This window comes from Crotalus tigris, unplaced genomic scaffold (genome assembly GCF_016545835.1).
Source record: "Crotalus tigris isolate CLP2741 ecotype Arizona unplaced genomic scaffold, ASM1654583v1 scf7180000018944.1027768, whole genome shotgun sequence".
Taxonomy (NCBI): domain Eukaryota; kingdom Metazoa; phylum Chordata; class Lepidosauria; order Squamata; family Viperidae; genus Crotalus; species Crotalus tigris.
Window position 1 is genome coordinate 375,108 of NW_024097288.1, and position 19,294 is coordinate 394,401.

General features: G+C 35.9%; 1 protein-coding gene across 1 annotated transcript in view; it reads left to right on the forward strand.

The window, feature by feature from the left end:
• ADAMTS5 (ADAM metallopeptidase with thrombospondin type 1 motif 5) overlaps nt 1-19,294 on the forward strand; it is a 48,675-nt gene that overhangs the window by 18,719 nt on the left and 10,662 nt on the right. The window contains exon 3 of the mRNA XM_039357760.1: nt 13,390-13,557. Coding sequence (XP_039213694.1) covers nt 13,390-13,557 — 168 coding nt within the window. The remainder of the gene's footprint in view (nt 1-13,389; nt 13,558-19,294) is intronic.

Consider the following 19,294-nt stretch of genomic DNA (forward strand, 5'->3'; position numbering starts at 1 on the left):
TGTAGTTTGATACATGAACCTGAAAAATGTGACCAAGTGTTCAGAGGATTATTAGCATGTAAGCTCTTTTAAATATAATTTGAATCACATAAACTTTTTTTTTTTTAAATCAGCCTGACATTTTCTTTCCCCCCCTTCAGGTTTTTTTTTTTTTTTATGCTTTGGCATAAAATAAGTAAATAGGGATGTAAATTAGTCAACCATCTGGTGAGCACTGCTCATTAACAGTAGGCAACATAACCCTTAAAATATTGGAACAGCTGGATATTTGTTTTGATTTTTTAACTGAAAGTGTGTCTTTGTTTGAAAAGCTATAAAACAAATCAAAATGTCATTTCACACAGGACATAGAATTTGATGATGTCAGCAATACATGCCTTCTTTGACATACTGTCAATTGCTCAGTCAGACAACTACTATAATTAATGATATACACAATGCAAAACCATGAAAATTCAGTTATCTATTTTAGGCAGTATTTTGCTAGAAACATCATTTTAGCAATTTTCACTTATGAAAGATGAATAGCTTTCATTATCAAACAATAGAATTTTAATTATATTTGAAATGAAAAATATATCTGAATATACATGGAATATCATTCTCAATGTAAGGGAAACATAACTTATTATATAGATCAAATAGCCTCAAGCTTTTCTTCTTGGATGAAGCAAATGTTGAAGTTATTTACTACATTCTTTTATATACCTCCCGTTTCCATAGGAATCAAGGCAGTTTACAAAATAGAAAAAGATTCAAACAAAAAAATGAGCAAATAACTTTATCTATAACATAGCGCATACTCCATTAAGTTTCAAACCCTGAGTGAAACAGGCTGGTCTCAAGCAATGTGCAAAAAGTGAATAAGTTTAGAGCATTATATTTTTGGTATGCAAATATTCCAGAGCATAGGGGCAAATGCAGAGAAGACATACTGTTAAACCAGTGAACATTAATAACACCTCAGGAGCCAAGCCATGTGGGACCTTAAACCACAATGTAATAGTAACAGTAGTAAAGTTGGAAGGGACCTTGGAGGTCATCTAGTCCAACCCCCTGCTCAGGCAGGAAACCCTACACCATTTCGGACAAATGGCTCTCCAGTCATTGACTGCAGTTTGGACCAATTGAGATTTCAGACTTCTTTTTTCAAAGATAGCCCCATGTAAAGTGTTGCAGTAATGTAACTTTGAGGTGGCAAGAGTGTGAGTCATTGTAGTTGGGACTTCACAATAAGCATGCAGTTGATACAGCACCAGATCTGAGTAACCTCTCTAACATAGTTACTACCCACTGCTTTAGCAGGAGTTCCAAGTCTATGTGGAGCTGTAAATGGTGGACTTGTTCCTAGGGAGAAGGGGAGAGGGGTGTTATCTTACACATAAGTTCACTTTGTCCTAGTCTATAAGGGTTGAGAAGATCCATTGTACATTGTAAAATTACACAATGCATGCAGTAGTCCTTTTCATTTCTGTTTTGTTCTGTTGTGTGTGGGAGTAGGGGGCTTTAGACCACCTTGCCTTCAAAATTAGCTCCTACAAGGCAGGCAATTGCATGTTCTACATCTGCTTTAAATAATGAAAATAGGATTCAAAGTAAAAAAATAAATATGTGGTTATTTTCATATGACCAGATAGCAACAAATGATTTTGCCCATGTTCTTGAGATTTAAGACCACACTTGAAGGCCAATAAGGTTTTAAGTACAACCACAACTTAGGCTAGAGAAACATTAGTGAGATGGGAATCACTAATGAAAATTCACAATCCCTGAACTTTTTGATAGTGGCAGTGTAGGTAATTTCAGAAAAGATAACTTCAAAACCTTACATCAGAAGAAAATGTAAGATGGGGACAGACTAAAGATGAATGAAATATGCTAAGGCTGGAACAAAATACATGAAAACCAGTAGCAGAGGTTATGAATTTTATCTTTGTATAGATGTTGTGGTTCACAAATCTAAAAAGTAAAGGGCACTGTCTGTGGCAAGGCAATGTTTTGACTATGCCTATAATCTCTTCAAAACAGAAATTGTTAGTAGCATAATTACAAGAGCACACACCCTAAAACTGTCCTTGAATGTTGTCAGAATAAGATAAAAATGGTACCTATGCTCTGCTTTATGCTTACCGTACTTGTAACAATTAGTTTATCTTGAAATTCATTGCTGACAAATGGTTACAAGGATTGCCCATGCATCTCTTGATTGTAGTCAAAATTCTGCCTTTTAAAAACCAAGTTTGATTGTCTGTCTCTCTGTGTGTGACTTTTTTCACATTGCTGGAGCATGGCATCTGCATGATGCAACCAGCCTGCGGGCCAGCAGTTTGACACCCCTGCATTAGTTGATTTCACTCATTGTTGGGAAATTTCTTCTTAGTTATAATTGCTTCTCTCCTTGGTTAATTTACATCCATCATTTCTCATCTTGCCTTTTGGTGCTATGGAAAATAGTTTGACCTTCTCGTCTTTGTAGGAGCCCCTCAAATATTGGAACACTGTTATGTCTCCCCCAATCCTTCTTTTCATTAGATTAGTTATACCCAATTCCTGTAATCATTCTTTGTATGTTTTAGCCTCTAGCCCCTAATCATTTTTGTTGCCCTTCTCTGCACTCTTCCAGAATTTCAACATCTTTTTTATATTGTGGTAATCAGAACTGGATGTAGTATTCTAAGTGTGATTTACTAAGCTTTGTAAAGCAGTACTAGAACTTCATGTGATCTTGATTACTCTATTACCCTCTATTAATGCATCATGACATATCACAGTGTTTTTTGCTTTTGCGAAGCTGTGGTGGGCGTGGCCTGTGTGTAACGCATCCGGCCCATGGGTCACCAGTTTGACACTCTCTCATGGCTGCTGAATATTAGGAATTATGGTTCTTGAGTGAAATAGAATAAAAATAAAAGAAAATGATTTCATGTATACGTTGTTAGGATATTGAACTTTTACTTGACCCAGGAAAGTGAATGACAATGGAAGTTATTGTACAACAGAACCAGCAGAAACGCTCAGGGCAGTTTCCACACTTAAGACAAATATATAATTTACATTAGCTAATATCTCATTTAGTATATAAAATGGCTCTCTTCTTTCTGTCCTCTGCATTAACAGCTCCCATGTATGGGAATTAAATACTGTATATACCAAATACCAAATTATTAATATAACGATTCTGATTCAAGGAAAAAACTATTTAAATCTCATCAAACCATACTGCAGTGGTTCCCAGCTGGGAGTGCTCGCACCCCCTGGAGATGCGAGACAATATTCCAGGGATACGAAAACTTGGGTTTTCAAAATTATAGTGTATGTGCATAATTCATTGCTGTTATATAACTTTTGTAAGGAGTGCGAGAATATATCAGAAACGTTCTAGGGGTGAGACTTCCATTTTGCCGCGTGGCTGCCATGGACAGCTGGGAGACTTGCTATCTCTCCCCCATTCAGTTTCAGATCACTGGGGGAACCTTGAAAAGGGCCAAAAGTCATCCCGAAGAGGCAACCAGCAAGGAGAGTCTCTCACTGGATCTCAGGAGAGCAGCAACTCTCCCGCTGGAGCTGGTGATCCCTCCAAATCAGCGGATGAAAGGACCACCATAGAAATATGGCCCATCCCTAGGCTGCAGACAGCCAAAGTCACACTTTTCACCAGGCAACTTTAAAGCAGCACAGAAGAGACTGGGTGAGATTTACCTCTTTTACACCCTAATTACATTTTGTACCTGCATAAGCTGCTAAGCATTTTTCCCCCTATGGTGAGAGAAGGGAGACTTTAGCCCTCCCTCTAGAAAGAGCAGCGACCGACTCCCCAGGAGAGTCTCTAAAACGTTGAAAAAATAACTGGATCCCAATTGGAATTTTATTTCCTAAAACTTGCGGATTAAAAGATTTTTTACTCTTTATTTTTTACTATCTCTTTGTTGAAAATCTGGGTTTTTCCTTATAAACAAGAAGAAAAGCTGAAAAAAAATTAAAAAAAATCTGGGATTCAAAGGGAAACTTTAAAATGTAGAGGCAACACCCTGTGGTCAAACTTGGTATCTCAATCTGTTATTTGGCTGACAGCCCAGAAAGCAGATAAGACATATGTAACCTTGAAAGTTTTGAAATAATAGCTGTGAAAAGCTTCATGGTGCTTCTTATTCAGAAAAAAAAACAAAACAAAAAAACATTTTCTTTCTTTTGGATTTCTTAATTGTGAAGCCTCTAGTCTAAAATACCAATATGGAAGATCAGGAACAGAATTTCCTTATGGATAAAGATCAACAAATTTTTTTAATGTTGAAAACAATTATTCAAACTTTTATCACAGCCGATGAAGAATTAAGAGGCTAAAGAAAAGAACAAAAAGAGAGCCCGGATATGAAAGCTCAAACTTTGACCACAACTAAAGAACCATCTGTACAAAATACAATAGAAAAACTGGAACATTTAAATACCATGCCAGAAAAATTAACTGCTCAACAAATACTGACATTTGAAAACCCAGAAAAGATACCAATAACATGGAAAAAGGAAAGGTTTCCTATATAAATCAGAAGGAATTGGAGGATCCAGAAAAAGAACAGTTGGAAGAGAAGATAAACAATTGAGAACAACCACATCAATTGGAAAAATAAAGAGACGACCTGCCAGATCTACTAGCCCTCTCAAAAAAATGGTGACCGGATGGTTTTGTCAACGCCAAATAACATATATGACAATACAAGAAGATTAGTTAGATGACCCAAAAATAAGGACATGAAAGGTGACTTGGCAAAGAAAAAAAGATAGAATAAGACTGAAGAAGAATGGAGTTTCGACCGTCTTATGAAAATTTAAAATAGAATATATTTAAATAGATAAGACGTGTATGTTGAATATAAGATATTGCTATGAACTGAGATAAAGGAAAGCTTTTGGCCATTAAAATTTAGTAGCATAAATACTAATAGCTAAATTTGAATATTGATTTGTGTATAAAGAAAGAAATTTGTGTATAAAGGTCATGTAAAGGTGAATAGGATATAGATAAGCTAAAAATCTATTGATGAAAGTAATAAACATGTCCATATGGAACGTTAAAAACAAAAATTAATAATTCAGACATGAGATAGCAGATACAAAGGAAGAGAGAGGAAATATGAAATATTGAAAGAAAAATAAATTTTGATCACTAATTTAAGAAATTCGAAAAGTAGCAGAAAATAAGAATATCATATTGTATTATTAATTTGTTGATATAGAAGGCGAGAAGTTAAATTGATAAGACGTGTATTCTGAATATTAGATTTTGTGAGGAATGGTGATAGAGGAATTGAGAGTACTTAAAATGGGAATGATAAATATCAAACGTTAAATTTAAATATTAGTGGAAATTAAAAATGGAAAAATTTATCAGGTCATTGATTGTCTAAAAGATTGTATGTTAAAATAATTAGAATATATACAAACTAAAACTATTGATATATGTAAGAAAACTATGTTTTACGTGATTGATAGAATAAGAATTGTGTTAATTTACATATGAACAGTATTTATTAAGGGAAAAAGAGAGGAAATGTTTATGGTAATACTTTGAAATCTGTACTAATGATATCTGTACGTAATTGAATTATTATAACCCAGCCGCCACGTTGCTTTTCAAATATGTGAATGTTGTATTAGAAAAATCAATAAAATTTATAGAAAAAAAGAAATGTTCTAGGGGTGCAGGGTATAGAAAAGTTTGGGAGCCACTGCTATACTGGCTCTTCATTTTTTTAGCTGTTCAGGAATATAATATCCTAGAATATAAACTTTAACTGTAAATTCTCACGGTCTGCAAATTTGTTAGGTAGTAACATCTAGGCAATTTCTAAAAATTTTCCTATCCATTGCACTTGTGGAAAAAGAAGATGGGAAGTGTAAATACAACATTGTCATTGTGGATTCAGAGTAAGTTAGGAACAGTAGAACAGAATGCTTTATATCAGGGGTCCCCAACCCCTGAACCACAGACTGGTATCATTCTGTGGCCTTTAGGAACTGGGCCACACAGCTGGAGTTGAGCGGCAGGCGAGTGAGTAAAGCCAAAACTATCCCCCTCTCCCTGGTCTGTGAAAAAAATATCTTCCATGAAACCGGTCCCTGATGCCCCAAAGGTTGGAAATTGCTGCTTTATATAATTACTGATTGTGAATACTAGTCCATGGGCAGAAAAATGCACTTAACTAAGTTTTAATGTACTGCATAGGACAGTGATGGCGAACCTTTTAGAGACCGAGTGCCCAAACTGCAACCCAAAACCCACTGATGTATCATCAGGTGCCAGGTGGGCATGGCCCATTGAGTGGGCGTGGCTGCAGTGGTAACGGCAGACTGGGTGGGACTAAAAAGTTCAATCAATCAATTCCAACTTTGTGAGATCTTTTTTTTCCCGCGAGAAGTTGAAATTGATTGATTGATTGAACTTTTTTTTTTTTTGCACACGGCGGCAAAGGCCTAAAGCAAAAAGGTTTTATAAAGCCCAGCTGAAGGCCTAGGACTGGGGCGACGCTGCGCGTGACCACAAAGAGGGCTCTGCGTGCCACCTATGGCGCGCCTGCCATAGGTTTGCTACCACGAGCCTAGGAAGTTTAGGGCAGATAATACAGCATGGATGATGGAGGATGAGGCAAATACAAATGTAAAATATATCAAAGAAGCATCTCAGATTATAAAGATTAAAAGTAGAAACAATTTAAACTGTAATTTTAAAAATGTATTATATATGAATACAAATGTAAAATGTATGTATCGCATAGGAATCTCAATTCTCTATGGGTTTGCCTTTTTTTTTTAAGGGAAAGAAGCCCACTCCTAAAGAGAGATACTGGACTTAGGGAATCCAAAAGTTTAAAAGATTTAAAAAAAAGAGGGAGTGACTCATTGCATATTGAACATGATATTAGAATAATTTATTGAGGTGCTACTTCCTTATTATTCCATTGCTACAGATTATTATTTTCACTCATAGAAAATAGACTTCTTTGTAACAGGATTATTTAAACTTGCCCTGCATTGTCATGATTCAATTTTATATAAATACAGTAATAAGTTTAATACTAGCGTACACTACATTACATCTACCCAACTTTCTAAATGCAACTTGATATTTGAGACGAAGAGATCACACTGTGTATCTGATTTTCTTTTTCTTTTTGCTTCTTCTAAAACCCAGTTGTGGCTGAATAGGGTATCTTGTGAGTTGAAAGCTTGTCAAGCTATCATAGATAAGAACAAGACCTAGACTAGACAGGAGCAAATCTTTTGAAGTTTCATGGGAAGAAGAAACTATTGTGAAGGATGTCTAGCTTTCATCTTAGCTTTCCCTGGGAGAGATAAAGTTTGGGCAAATATCCAGGTGTCTGAATGGGGTTCTGTGGCTTTTTTTTAAAACCATACACATACGTACAGTAAGCACACAAAACTTGGAGACTATAATTAAACCACAGCTGTTCTGCTGACATTTGTGGGAAGAAAATATTTAATGCATTTGCATTGTTACTTCTTCATGAAGTCCCTAACTTAACCTCTGATGCGAGTAAGGTATTTGTACTAAGCCCTCATAAACATGCTTGCTCTAAGGGGGAAAAAAAGATGAAAGCTCAGCATTTAATTTGAGCTAGAGGTGAAAAACAGGACAGAGATTTCAACCTTGAATTTAAACTATGGGTACATATGTTAAAAAAACTGGCAGGTAATGCCAGTTCATATTCTGACCACAAATCTTTTGGCTTGCAAGATCAATTGTTGTCCCACATGCTAAATTTTTGATAGTTTAAAATTGTCTTTGTCAGTAAATTTTCATAGGCCTATACTGGTGCTATGACTCCTGGGAATTCTGGAAACTGTAATCCCAAGCAACAAGGAAGTATTACATTGAGTAAGGCTACTCTTAAATAGCCACTTTTCAACATGAAAGGTAGCTTTTCTTTTCATAGGAAGTTTCTCTTCCATGCTGCTCAGCTGTTGGGGACATTAAGTGCTCTTGAAAAGCAGAATCTTAAACAAAGGCTGTGAAATAGGCCATGTGAAAATCAAGGAAAAAAATTTGTCAAAAACCAAAGGAATGCCTCAAATCCAACAATAATTCCACTTGAGTTACTTGAGTTTGGCTGTGGTTAGAGGTTTTATGCAATTGTGCTGATCTCTGTGAATGTAGTTTCATGAACATTTATATTAAGAGAGACTATGTTTTCAAGAGCTACATAGCAAAGATGAAAGTTTATGAGCTAATACGCAGAGTATTATTGACTTCACTTTGGGCAATGTTGTTTTAAAAATCAAATCACACAGTGAATAAATCTCTCTGAAGTGTTTTCCACATGTTTAGCATCAGTTCTATCAGCCAGTGCCATAGGAATATGGGAAACTTAAACATTTTTCTCAGGGCTTTTCTAGATAGTCTTTTATACCAATAACAAGTGGGAACGAAGCAGGGTAATTCTGGGTACTGAAATACCAACATTCACATTTTACATTTATTTCTGTAATATGGCATGCTCCCTTGTGGCAAAATATATCATCTGTGGGAAAAGAGCATCCTAATTTGAAAGACAATATTATAAATAACTTGGGAAAAGCACTATTTATGATTCAGCTATGACTTTTTGTGTGCTGAGGCTTTACATAAAGACATACGTTATTAGGATTTCCAGTTTATAAATCTGAAGGCTTCTCAGAAAAGTGGCCTCTTTGAGCCACAATTCTTATTCAGTAGATCCCAGAAGGCTCCCTGTGACTGATGGCTAGAACTAGCAGTGCCCCAAACACAAATGGGGCTGGATAGACAGTTCTCATTTCCCATCCACCCCAAGAAAGAGGAAGTGTTGGATAAAATACAACAGCAGTTAGATCCAACTGGAAGTGCTCCTTGAGTCCCAGACAATTAAAACAAGTAACCAAAGAGGGGATCCAATAATAGCAGTGACAAATTCTGCCAGAAACCTGAAAGTTATCCCAAACATCAAGATACCAATGTCAGTTCTGATTATCCTCAAGATTATTATATTAATGGGATGATGTGTGTTTGGGGTGGTAATTACTCAGCTGGGCATTTCCAGATGTGCTGAAAGCACAACTTCCAGAATTCCCACCCAACGTACTGATTGAAATTCTAAAAATTATAGTTCCAGGACATCTGGAAAATGGATGATCCCGTGAAATATTTTGTAAAAGATGGGTTTTTTTGGCATGCCAATTGTAAGGACCGTTCCAAAAATATTTATTTTTATTTTATTCATAGCTGCATTCAAAGTGATTGCATTTACTTATTCATGTATTTATTGTGCAGTTACTGCATAGACTGCAGCATTAAAAAGATTACACAGCAATCTAGAATCAATTGCTTACTCTTCTTACAGCTTATATGATACTTACTGGAAAATTATGCAAAAAAACCTGGCTACACTAAACAAAAACAATAAACAAAACAAATGCTTTATGAAAGATCTGAATTTCTGGGTAAAGATACTACTTGACATGCAGCATTCTTTAGCAAGCAAAAGTTTATTTTATTATAATTTATTTCTCAGATTTATATATTGCATTTCCTTCAAGAGCTGATGTTAGCCCTTTGAGGTAATCCAAATAGAAACTCAGAACCATGAGTACTAACATCATCTTTATCGAAAGGTTACAGTAATAGAATGTTGTAGGTCTGAAAACACTTGTCCCCTACCTTGACTATTTTCCAAGGTGGATCCATTCTGAGATGCTTTCTCCAGTCCCATTCCTTGTGGTCACTGAGATACCTCCTGTCCAATCATTGACCTGGCTGGAGTTCTTCCTGGTTATTCTGACAACCCATTACATCCCTCACGGGAGTCTGCATTTCATTTTACAATGCAAAGTTGTATTTTCTTTAATATGCAGTATGGTCACATTCATTGCCACATTTTAATTTATGTTGAACTAAAATGTTTGGGTTGCTTTCTTTTCTAAAAAGAAAAATAAATGGACCACCAGATTAAAAAGAACTGATTATGGGGGAAGAGAACAATAAACTTTTAAAATGTTTTCTAGCCCTGGAGGAATGAGATCCATCATTTTTTTTATGGAGTGCACCATGGTTTTACTCATAATGTCTTTTAAAATAATCAAGGGTGTGCTTATTCAAAGTTATATTAACTGGAAATTCAATATATGCATACTATTGGTAGCCTGAACTGTTTCAGACAGAATATACGCAACCTCCCTCATCTGGCAAAAAAGAATTTATGAAAGGATGGGTATCATGTCTTTGTTACAGAGACCTGTGTTGCAAATGGGAAAAAAGTCCACATATTTCCATATTCACTGGAAAATAAGTGCTCCCAACAGCAGCACCAACTACCTTTGGTGTCAAAACTCAGTAATGTTGCATGGGTTTAGCAACTTGATGGCACATAAAGCGAAATGCTGTGGACATAGCATACTTAGATTTCAGTAAGACATGAACAAAGTAGACCACAATCTACTGCTTGGTAAACTAGAAAAAGATGGAATAGACAAATCCAGATGAATTTGTAGCTGGGTGACAAACCATACTCAAAAAGTAGTCCTCAATGGTACAACATCCACATGGAGACAAGTAAGCAGTGGGGTACCACAAGGCTCCGTCTTAGACCCAGTACTCTTCAATATTTTTATCAGTGACTTAGATGATGGAATAGAAGAGGAACTCATCAAATTTGCATATGACACTAAACTGGCAGGAATAGCCAACACCCTAGAAGACAAGCTCAGGATTCAAAAAAATCTTGAAAAACTTGAACAATGGGCCCTATCCAACAAAATAAATGTTAATGTGGAGAAAAGCAAAATTTTACATTTAGGCAGGAAAAATCAAAGATATAAGTATAGATTAGGTGAGACCTGGCTCAAAAACAGTAACTGTGAGAGGGATCTTGGAGTCCTAGTGGACGATCACTTGACTATGAGCCAGCAGTGTGCAACAGCAGCAGCAGCCAAAAAAGCTAATACAATCCTGGGTTGCATAAACAGAGGCATAGAATCGAGGTCATGCGAAGTATTAGTACCGCTTTATAAAACCCTAGTAAGACCACACCTGGAATACTGCAATGAATTTTGGTCACCATACTACAAAAAAGACGTTGAGACCTTGGAAAAAGTTCAGAGATGATCCAAGCCTGGAGACTAAAATATATGAAGAACGGCTGCAGGCCTTGGGTTTGGCTAGTCTAAAGAAAAGAAGAAATAGGAGTGACATAATAGCAGTATTCCAGTATTTGAGAGGTGCTACAAAGAAGAGGGGGTCAAATTATTCTTCAAAGCACCAGAGAGCAGGACAAGAAACAATGGTTGGAAACTGATCAAAGAGAGAAGCAACCTGGAATTAAGGAGAAAGTTCCTAAGAGTGAGAATACTTAACCAGTGGAGCAGTTTGCCTTCAGAAATCATGGGCATTCCATCACTGGAGGTTTTTAAGAAGAGACTGGACAGTCACTTGTCTGAGAGGCTATAGGTTCTCCTGCTTGAGCAGGGTGCTGGACTAGAAGATCTCCAAGGTCCCTTCTAACTCCTATTCTATTCTATTCTATTCTATTCTATTCTATTCTATTCTATTCTATTCTATTCTATTCTATTCTATTCTATTCTACTCTACTCTACTCTACTCTACTCTACTCTATTGTCAATTACCAAATCAGTTTAAATTCATTCCTACTCCAGGATTAATATGCCAGGACTACTTTTACTGTATTTATTTTGTTGAATTGTCACTATTTTGATAGGGAGAGTGACAACATGAACAGAAAGTTAAACTCTGTTATTCTGCTATTCACACTCTTCTGCTCCCTTTCCTGGCAAAAAATATAATTCCATCCATGTAATTATTTGCCGTTCAAATTTATTGTGCCAGTGTATCATTGTGACTCACTCTGTAGAAGTGATGACAAAGATCCAATCCATCATCTGAGCATATTTCTATGATTATATCATTCTGCTTTTCTAGGTTGTTTAGTTCCAAGTGGCTCAAGAACTAATGGTTAATTATGGTGTGGTCAGCTATAGTGACCACATCCTTATGGCACTGGAGTCTCTCAAGGTTGCATTTTACTGGAGAAAAACAGTTCTCAGGACAGTGAAAAGTGATGGGATTGCAGAACATAATATGCCAATTACCCAGCTTGCAAACCATGGGTGTATTTCTTCAGTTTTCATTTAAGAGATCAGTACATTTTTATACTATTTTTTTAACCTGCTCGGTGTGCATTTCAGGTCCTTCTCTATGCTATTACCTAGCCTGACAATTATCATTAAAGGAACAGTATATACAGTAGCTACAGCTACTATAAACTGTTCTTTTTCATGTAACCATATATTCTTTTAAGAAATAATACCCACATTTTTGTCTGCATTATAGTATTAAATCAAGAGAAAAAAAGATACTTGTATGTAGAGATCCTATGCTGAAATCATTTCTGTAAGGCATCATTACAGTTTTGTCAAAGTCATTCAAAGAATAATCTGTAATCATCAGAGCCTAGGGAAAGCTGCAATCCAGCCCACAAATACATACATTTTAGGGAAATTTCAGGAATGAAGATGAAATGGAGTGATTTCACAGGGAAGCTTTTTTGTCAAAGTGTGGTTCAAAACTGTAATGCTTCCTTGAAAACGGGGTAAAATATAAAAGGCAGTGGGATTAAGAACTGGGAATAAAGTAGCAGAGTAATGATGACACACATTTGGGAATTTACTAAATATCTTCACCTTGCTTCTCTTCCAGCGGCTCATAAATCTGACAGAGTTGCTTTTGAAACTTATGTGATGTACTATTTGTAGGCCAAAAGTTTGAAATTCAATAATAAATTTTTGGGGCAATATAATTTCTTAGAATGAATTGTGGTAGAAAAACTAAGAATCCATTATTCAAGTTATGCTTCTACAACTTTCCAAAGCAGCAGTGCCTAATTAGTATTTTTAGGCTAAGTGCCATACTGTATTTCTTCTCTGAGTTCTATCTAAGATGAGTTGGGTAGAGCCAGGAAAAAAGTATAAATTTGATCAATTTAATTATAGTTGATCTGATCATTTGCCATGAACTTCAAAGTTATTTCTCATTGTGGGTTAGTTTCTTCTGATCATGATTTGGAGCTCCTTCATATACTTTCATAATACAAATATGTGCCTGCCTTAAAATAATAGGATACAATCCCATTTGGAAAGCTATAAAATGTAGTTTCTAACAGTTACAATAAAAATATACAGTATCACAAAGCGATCATCATTTTTTTTCCTACATTACAAACCTACAATATAAGAATCTTTAAGTAAATGGCTAAATATTTTCATTTGCCAATTTCAGGAGAAAAATACTTTCTTTGAATTTATATTTCAACAGTAAAACATTATAGTTGTTGTTTTTTGTTCCCAAAGGGCACCTCCTTGGACTTTCCCATGATGACTCCAAATTCTGTGAAGAGAACTTTGGTTCCATGGAAGATAAGAGACTTATGTCTTCCATCTTAACAAGCATTGATGCTTCCAAACCATGGTCCAAATGTACTTCAGTAACGATAACAGAATTTCTGGATGATGGGCATGGTATGTATCGACATTGACATTGGATATCATGCTGAATTTTGAGAACTTCCCAAGTTTTAAATGTTAACTTTACAGTTTAGTTTTAAGGGATAATCTAATAATAAATAAATACTTTCATACTCCTTCACCTATGCAACTCCAGAAATGATTGGTATCTGACTGTAGTACTGTAGCACATTTAATACTCTGTTGTTGCTCTCTCAATTAACAGTAATAGCAGCAGATAATAATAAAGTAACAGAAAATGAAGAAAATAAAGTGCTCTGGGATTTAAGAATTCAAATAGACAAGCACTTGCCACATAACACTCCAGACTTAGCAATTGTTTATAAGATTAAAAAGACTGGATTGATATTGCAGTTCCTGGAGACAACAGAGTAAAAGAGAAAAAACTGGAGAAAATCACAAAATACGAAAATCTGCAAAGAGAAGTAGAATGACTGTGGCTAAAGAAAGCAAAATACCAATAGTATTAGGACTTTGGGTCCAATCCCAAAACAACTAGAGCACTACTAAAAGACCAGGGGTACTAACAAAATCCCCGTCAAATCAATTGCAAAACGCAGCTTTACTTGAAACAGCTCACATCTTGCACCATCAATAACACCATCAAATAACGACATCTGCCTATCTCAGATCCTTGGGAACAATTTGAGAGATGAATAAAAATGCTAAATTCAGTCTAAACATTTGGCTCACTGAGTGACCAACCAGAATAATAAATAATGCCAGTTTGGTGTAATGGTTAAGAACCAGGCTAGAACTGTGAGTTCTAGTTCCAGCTTGGGCATGAAGCCAATTATGTAATCTTGGGCCAGTCAATATTACTCACTACTAAGAAGCAGGCAATAGCAAACCACTTCTGAAAAAAATCTTAACTACAGGGATTTGTCCAGGCAATTGCCAAGTGTCCATTGACTCAAAGACAAAAACACACACACACACAAACAAATAAAAAAGCAAATAATATAGGGTTATCCGATTTCAGATGCAAAATCCTAATAACAACGAAGGACCCAAAAGAAATACAGAAAATTTCTTTGTTGCCCTCAGAAATTGTTTGGATTTATGAAACTCCAATCGAGGAGCCTTGGATAATATATACAATAGAGATATTAAACAAATATGAAGTAACGATAACAGCAATTAATTCTAAGTATTGATAACAGTAGATTAAAATTATGGAATAGGAAAATAATTGAAGCAAACATGACACACTACAAAGCTGGTTAAGCAGACATTCGTACCTACGTTTTCTAGACTATTAAGTGCATGCTTCATAGAGCTTCAAGGAACTCAGTTTCGTATTATCATACAGTATTTATTCATCAACTTTTTAACAAAATGCTTCAGTGCACTCATAAAGCAATTGCAGTTCTTAACTATTTTAAATTCCAGAAGGCTTAGACAAAAATGACCTAACTGAGGAATGGATCCAGTTGTTATGGCAACTAAAATACTTATAGATGAAAAACAGAGTTTACATGCAAAACTCTAGAAAAATCACTATATGGGAATATTTGCAGTACTGGTGCAATCAGATGTTTTATCCTATTTTCTTCTATTAATTTTTGTTTCTCACTGAGCAATTAAATTGCATCAACTCATGCCAGTCAACATTCTATCTGTGAATGAACAATAGAAGTGCTATTTTTTAGTAATTACATATATGGGCAAGAATAGACTTACTATAGAATCCTTCTATATCTTCTCCCTCATCCATCCCCCCTTTCTTCAATTTAGTTTCATCTCTGAATCCCTTAGAGGACATAGAGGTATTAATTAGCCTACTAGTGTTAAAGAACCATGGTGGCGCAGTGGTTAGAATGCAGTATTGCAGGTTAATTCTGCTGACTGTCAACTGCCAGCAGTTTGGCAGTTCGATCCTGAGCAGCTCAAGATTGACTCCGCCTTCTATCCTTCCAAGATCAGTAAAATGAAGACCCAGATTGTTGGGGGCAAAATGCTGACTCAGAGGACTGTAAAGCACCATGAAGCGGTATATAAGTGCTATTGCTATTGCTAAAAGCTGCTCAAAGTTACCTGAACCACTAGATGGGCAGCAGATAAATTTTGAATGAATGAATGAATGAATGAATGCATACATGCGTACGTACATACATACATACATACATACATACATACATAGCAAGTAAAATAGTTGATCTTTTCTTCAGGGAATAGGACTCAAAGCCTAAATTTATTTTCATTTACAAAGTGCTTTTCTTCAGAGATATTTAGAGCTTATCTCCTGCAATCTTGCTATCAAAATATTCATAGTTCTAAATAGCTTCCATTTCCTCTGTGAACCATCTTTTTGCCTCTCACAGACTTCAACACAGATGTGCTATATGTACTCAGAAGCATTGTCTAGATGTTATATTGATAGGAGGATTTTTCCCCTGGAAAATTAGAATGAGTTCTACACATTAACAAAAAACAGGAATCTGCTAACATTGTTTCTCCTGATGGCAAATCAGATAAAAATTAACAGGACAGTAATCAAAATCCAGCCAATGAAAAATAATAGGTAGAGCCTATTATTATTATCTGCTGCTATTACTGTTAATTTTTCTTAATGTAGAAAAAAACTGACTTTGCAGGTCCTGGAGTGATCTAAAGGGTCAGGACCTGTTGCCAGTTGGTAAGATAATTTGTGTTTCCTCCTAATGGTGCTAAGGCAAGATAGAGGTTCGTGATGAGATTAGAATTTTTGGTGACCTAGTATATTTAAGAGTGTTGGTGGATGAATTTTAGGACTGTGAAAAGTTTGGACTGTGAAATTACTTTACAGATCTTAGCTGTGGTAATTATGGAGGCTGGAACAATAGGAGAGTATATACTGTCATCTGAGAGACTCTTGCTGCTTTCAGATGTGTTTGCTGCTACTGCACTGTCCTCCTTGCTGTGTAAAAGCTTCCCAGCTTGAACTGCTCAATGCTGTTGTGGTTGGGGTGGCAGTAGATTTTTCATGGTTTTGGAAGAGTTTAGAGGCTGAAGTGACTTGGATGATCATGACCTCCATGGTGACTATGGAGTTGACCCAAGCTATCAAGGCCTGATGCCCACTGGGGATCGAACTTTGGATCTTTGAGGAAGAGGGAATGGCAATGTAATCTAGAGTTGACAATATTGCATTTTGTATCTTGTCAGGGACAGATGACTATTTGATAGCGTGGGAGTTTTCTGTACCAGGGGTCTCCAAACTTGGTAACTTTAAGACTTGTGGACTTCAATTCCCTGAATTCTGGGAGTTGAAGTCCACAAGTCTTAAATATGCCAAGTTTGGAGACCCTTGTTCTATTCCCACTTTCCACAGTAGAAAGATAGGAAATTTTGCACTGGAACACTTCAAATGCCTGATAGCTTATTCTGTTTCAGAGGGTATTTGTGGAACTGTAATGGTGATATGCTGGAATGACCATGGAAACAGGAAGAAGAGATGGCACTCTCCCTAGTTTTTCAGAGAGTGAAAAGAAAGGAGGGGAGGGGAAGACTGACTGCAAAACTGATTACAAGATTGGTGTTACCCCTTCAAAACAGTTGAGGTGCAAGGCACAACAATGAATGCTGTCTTAATTGTAAAGTTATATTAACAGAATCTTACAAACCAAGGCTGCTGTTGTTATTGTTAAATTTATTTATTGCCACCAATTCCAAAAGACTAGTTTACAATATCCAATAATATATCGAGTAACAACCTCACAGGTATCCTTAAGCAATAGAAAACTACAACTAAAATCTTTTCCAATAAGCTATTCCTTATCTTACTCTCATTTGCAAATACAATAAAATCTATCGTTTTATGTTCAGGCTGCTTTTTAAAAATTACCATAATAATGTTGAGATTCTTCTGTGTGTACTTAATCTTTATTTTTCATCAGCTGTTTTGATTGCAATTTTATCAGCTTTCAATGACAATGTAACAAAAATTAGTAACAAAAAGAGCAATAACTGCAACGTTCTATCTCTAATTGGTTCTTATTCAGAAGGAGATTAGACCACAAAGCTCTGATTCATTTTCTTTACGAGATCTAATGGAAATGTAGATCACAAATGTTATAAATAATGAAACAAATTAAAATAACAGGAGAACATGCAGGCATTGGCAAAAGTTCAAGTTTATGGAATTTTTTTTTTCCTGTGTGGTTACAAAGGCAAGGAGTGGAAGAAAGAATGATGCTTTTCTTCTTTTGGAGGTAATGTGGCTACCCAAGTGTTCTAGCTAGAAATAAAGCAGAAGTAACTGCTTTTGCCCATCCAGAGACTTTCTTCTCTCTCCACAGTTGGTAGATTGTATAAGAAATGGTTGCCCTTCTATGGAGTGTCTATAATAAAGGAACATGCTTTGGTGTACAATATAACTAAACATAAATGCTTCCTTAGATAGTAACAAGAATCTTTCACTACCTGTTCTTGCAGTAGCTCCATGTACTGTAAGCTCAAGGTTCTATTTACAGTTGCTGGAGTATTTCTTAACCGCAGCCTGCAAGATTCCTTGCGGCCACCAGCTGTTTTCTGGGCAGTGACACTTGTCTTGTTGTTGGCTACTGTAGCATTTCTCTGTCCACATACAGAACAAATGCCAACTTGCAAAGTAGCAGACTTATTTTTTCTGTTTATTGTTAGAATAAGTCAATATTGAGTGTCACATGCTAAGCTACCAAAAATACTGTTTCTAAACCATTAATTGGGTCTTAAAAACAATAAAGACACTTATTTGTAGTTTCTAAATGTGTTTCTCCAAAAAGGGAACAAGAGATTTTTTTGGGGGGACACGTACCCCTGCTCTCAATTTTACTCCTCCTTGAGTGGTGGTCAGAGGTGGTATACGTTTTATATCGTGACACCTCCTTTATCATGTCTATCTAGACATTCTATAATCACTTGCTATGAAAGACTAACAAGAAGTAAAATTGGATCAAACTCTGAATATTTGTCTCAGGTCTTTTTTAAAACACTCAAATTCTAACAGGGATTTGATGGGATAAAAATTTGAGTTTAGGAACAGCTGTTGCTATCTTTACCATCTTCTTCAAAATAGCTTTGAATATTCAGGGGCTATAGCCTCATGTAGACTTATAGGCCTTCTAAGCCAAAACAAGTTCCTTTTCAGGTGAAAACATATCTCTAAAAAGCAAACCTGAAGTTTTAAAATCTTCTTTGTCCACCTTGATATTCACTAAAATCCTAGGACAGGCAGCAAAAAAAAAAAAAAAAGACCCCCCACATGAATTAATTATTTAATTAAACCTTCGTTAGGCTTGATTTTCAGTTTGCTCTAGTAATCTTCTTTCCTGCTAAGCTAGCAGCCATAAAGACTTGGCTGTCTTTTCTAAAATGGAATTGTATACCTTCCTTTCTTTGTGGTCTTTTTTTGTATGTGTAAAAAAATTGTTTGCCTGAAGAATGATATTGATTGTGGATTTGTTCGACTGCTCCAAAGAAATTGCTTGCATATATGGTTGCAAATGTCATTGCTTGTGAATTTTGTGTGGCGTTTTGATAGAGTGACATAATTATAGTGATATAGCTCTCATTGAAACATGATGGGTTAGTTCTTCAAGAAAATGTACACTTATCAATTTATTGCAAAAGAAACTTTTAAAGATGAGTCCTTCTCTCTATCCTCATTATGCTTCTAAAGCAGAGGTTCTCAACCTTTCTAATGCCGCGACCTCATAATACAGTTCCCCATGTTGTGGTGACTCCCAACCACTTATATATCCCCAGGTGC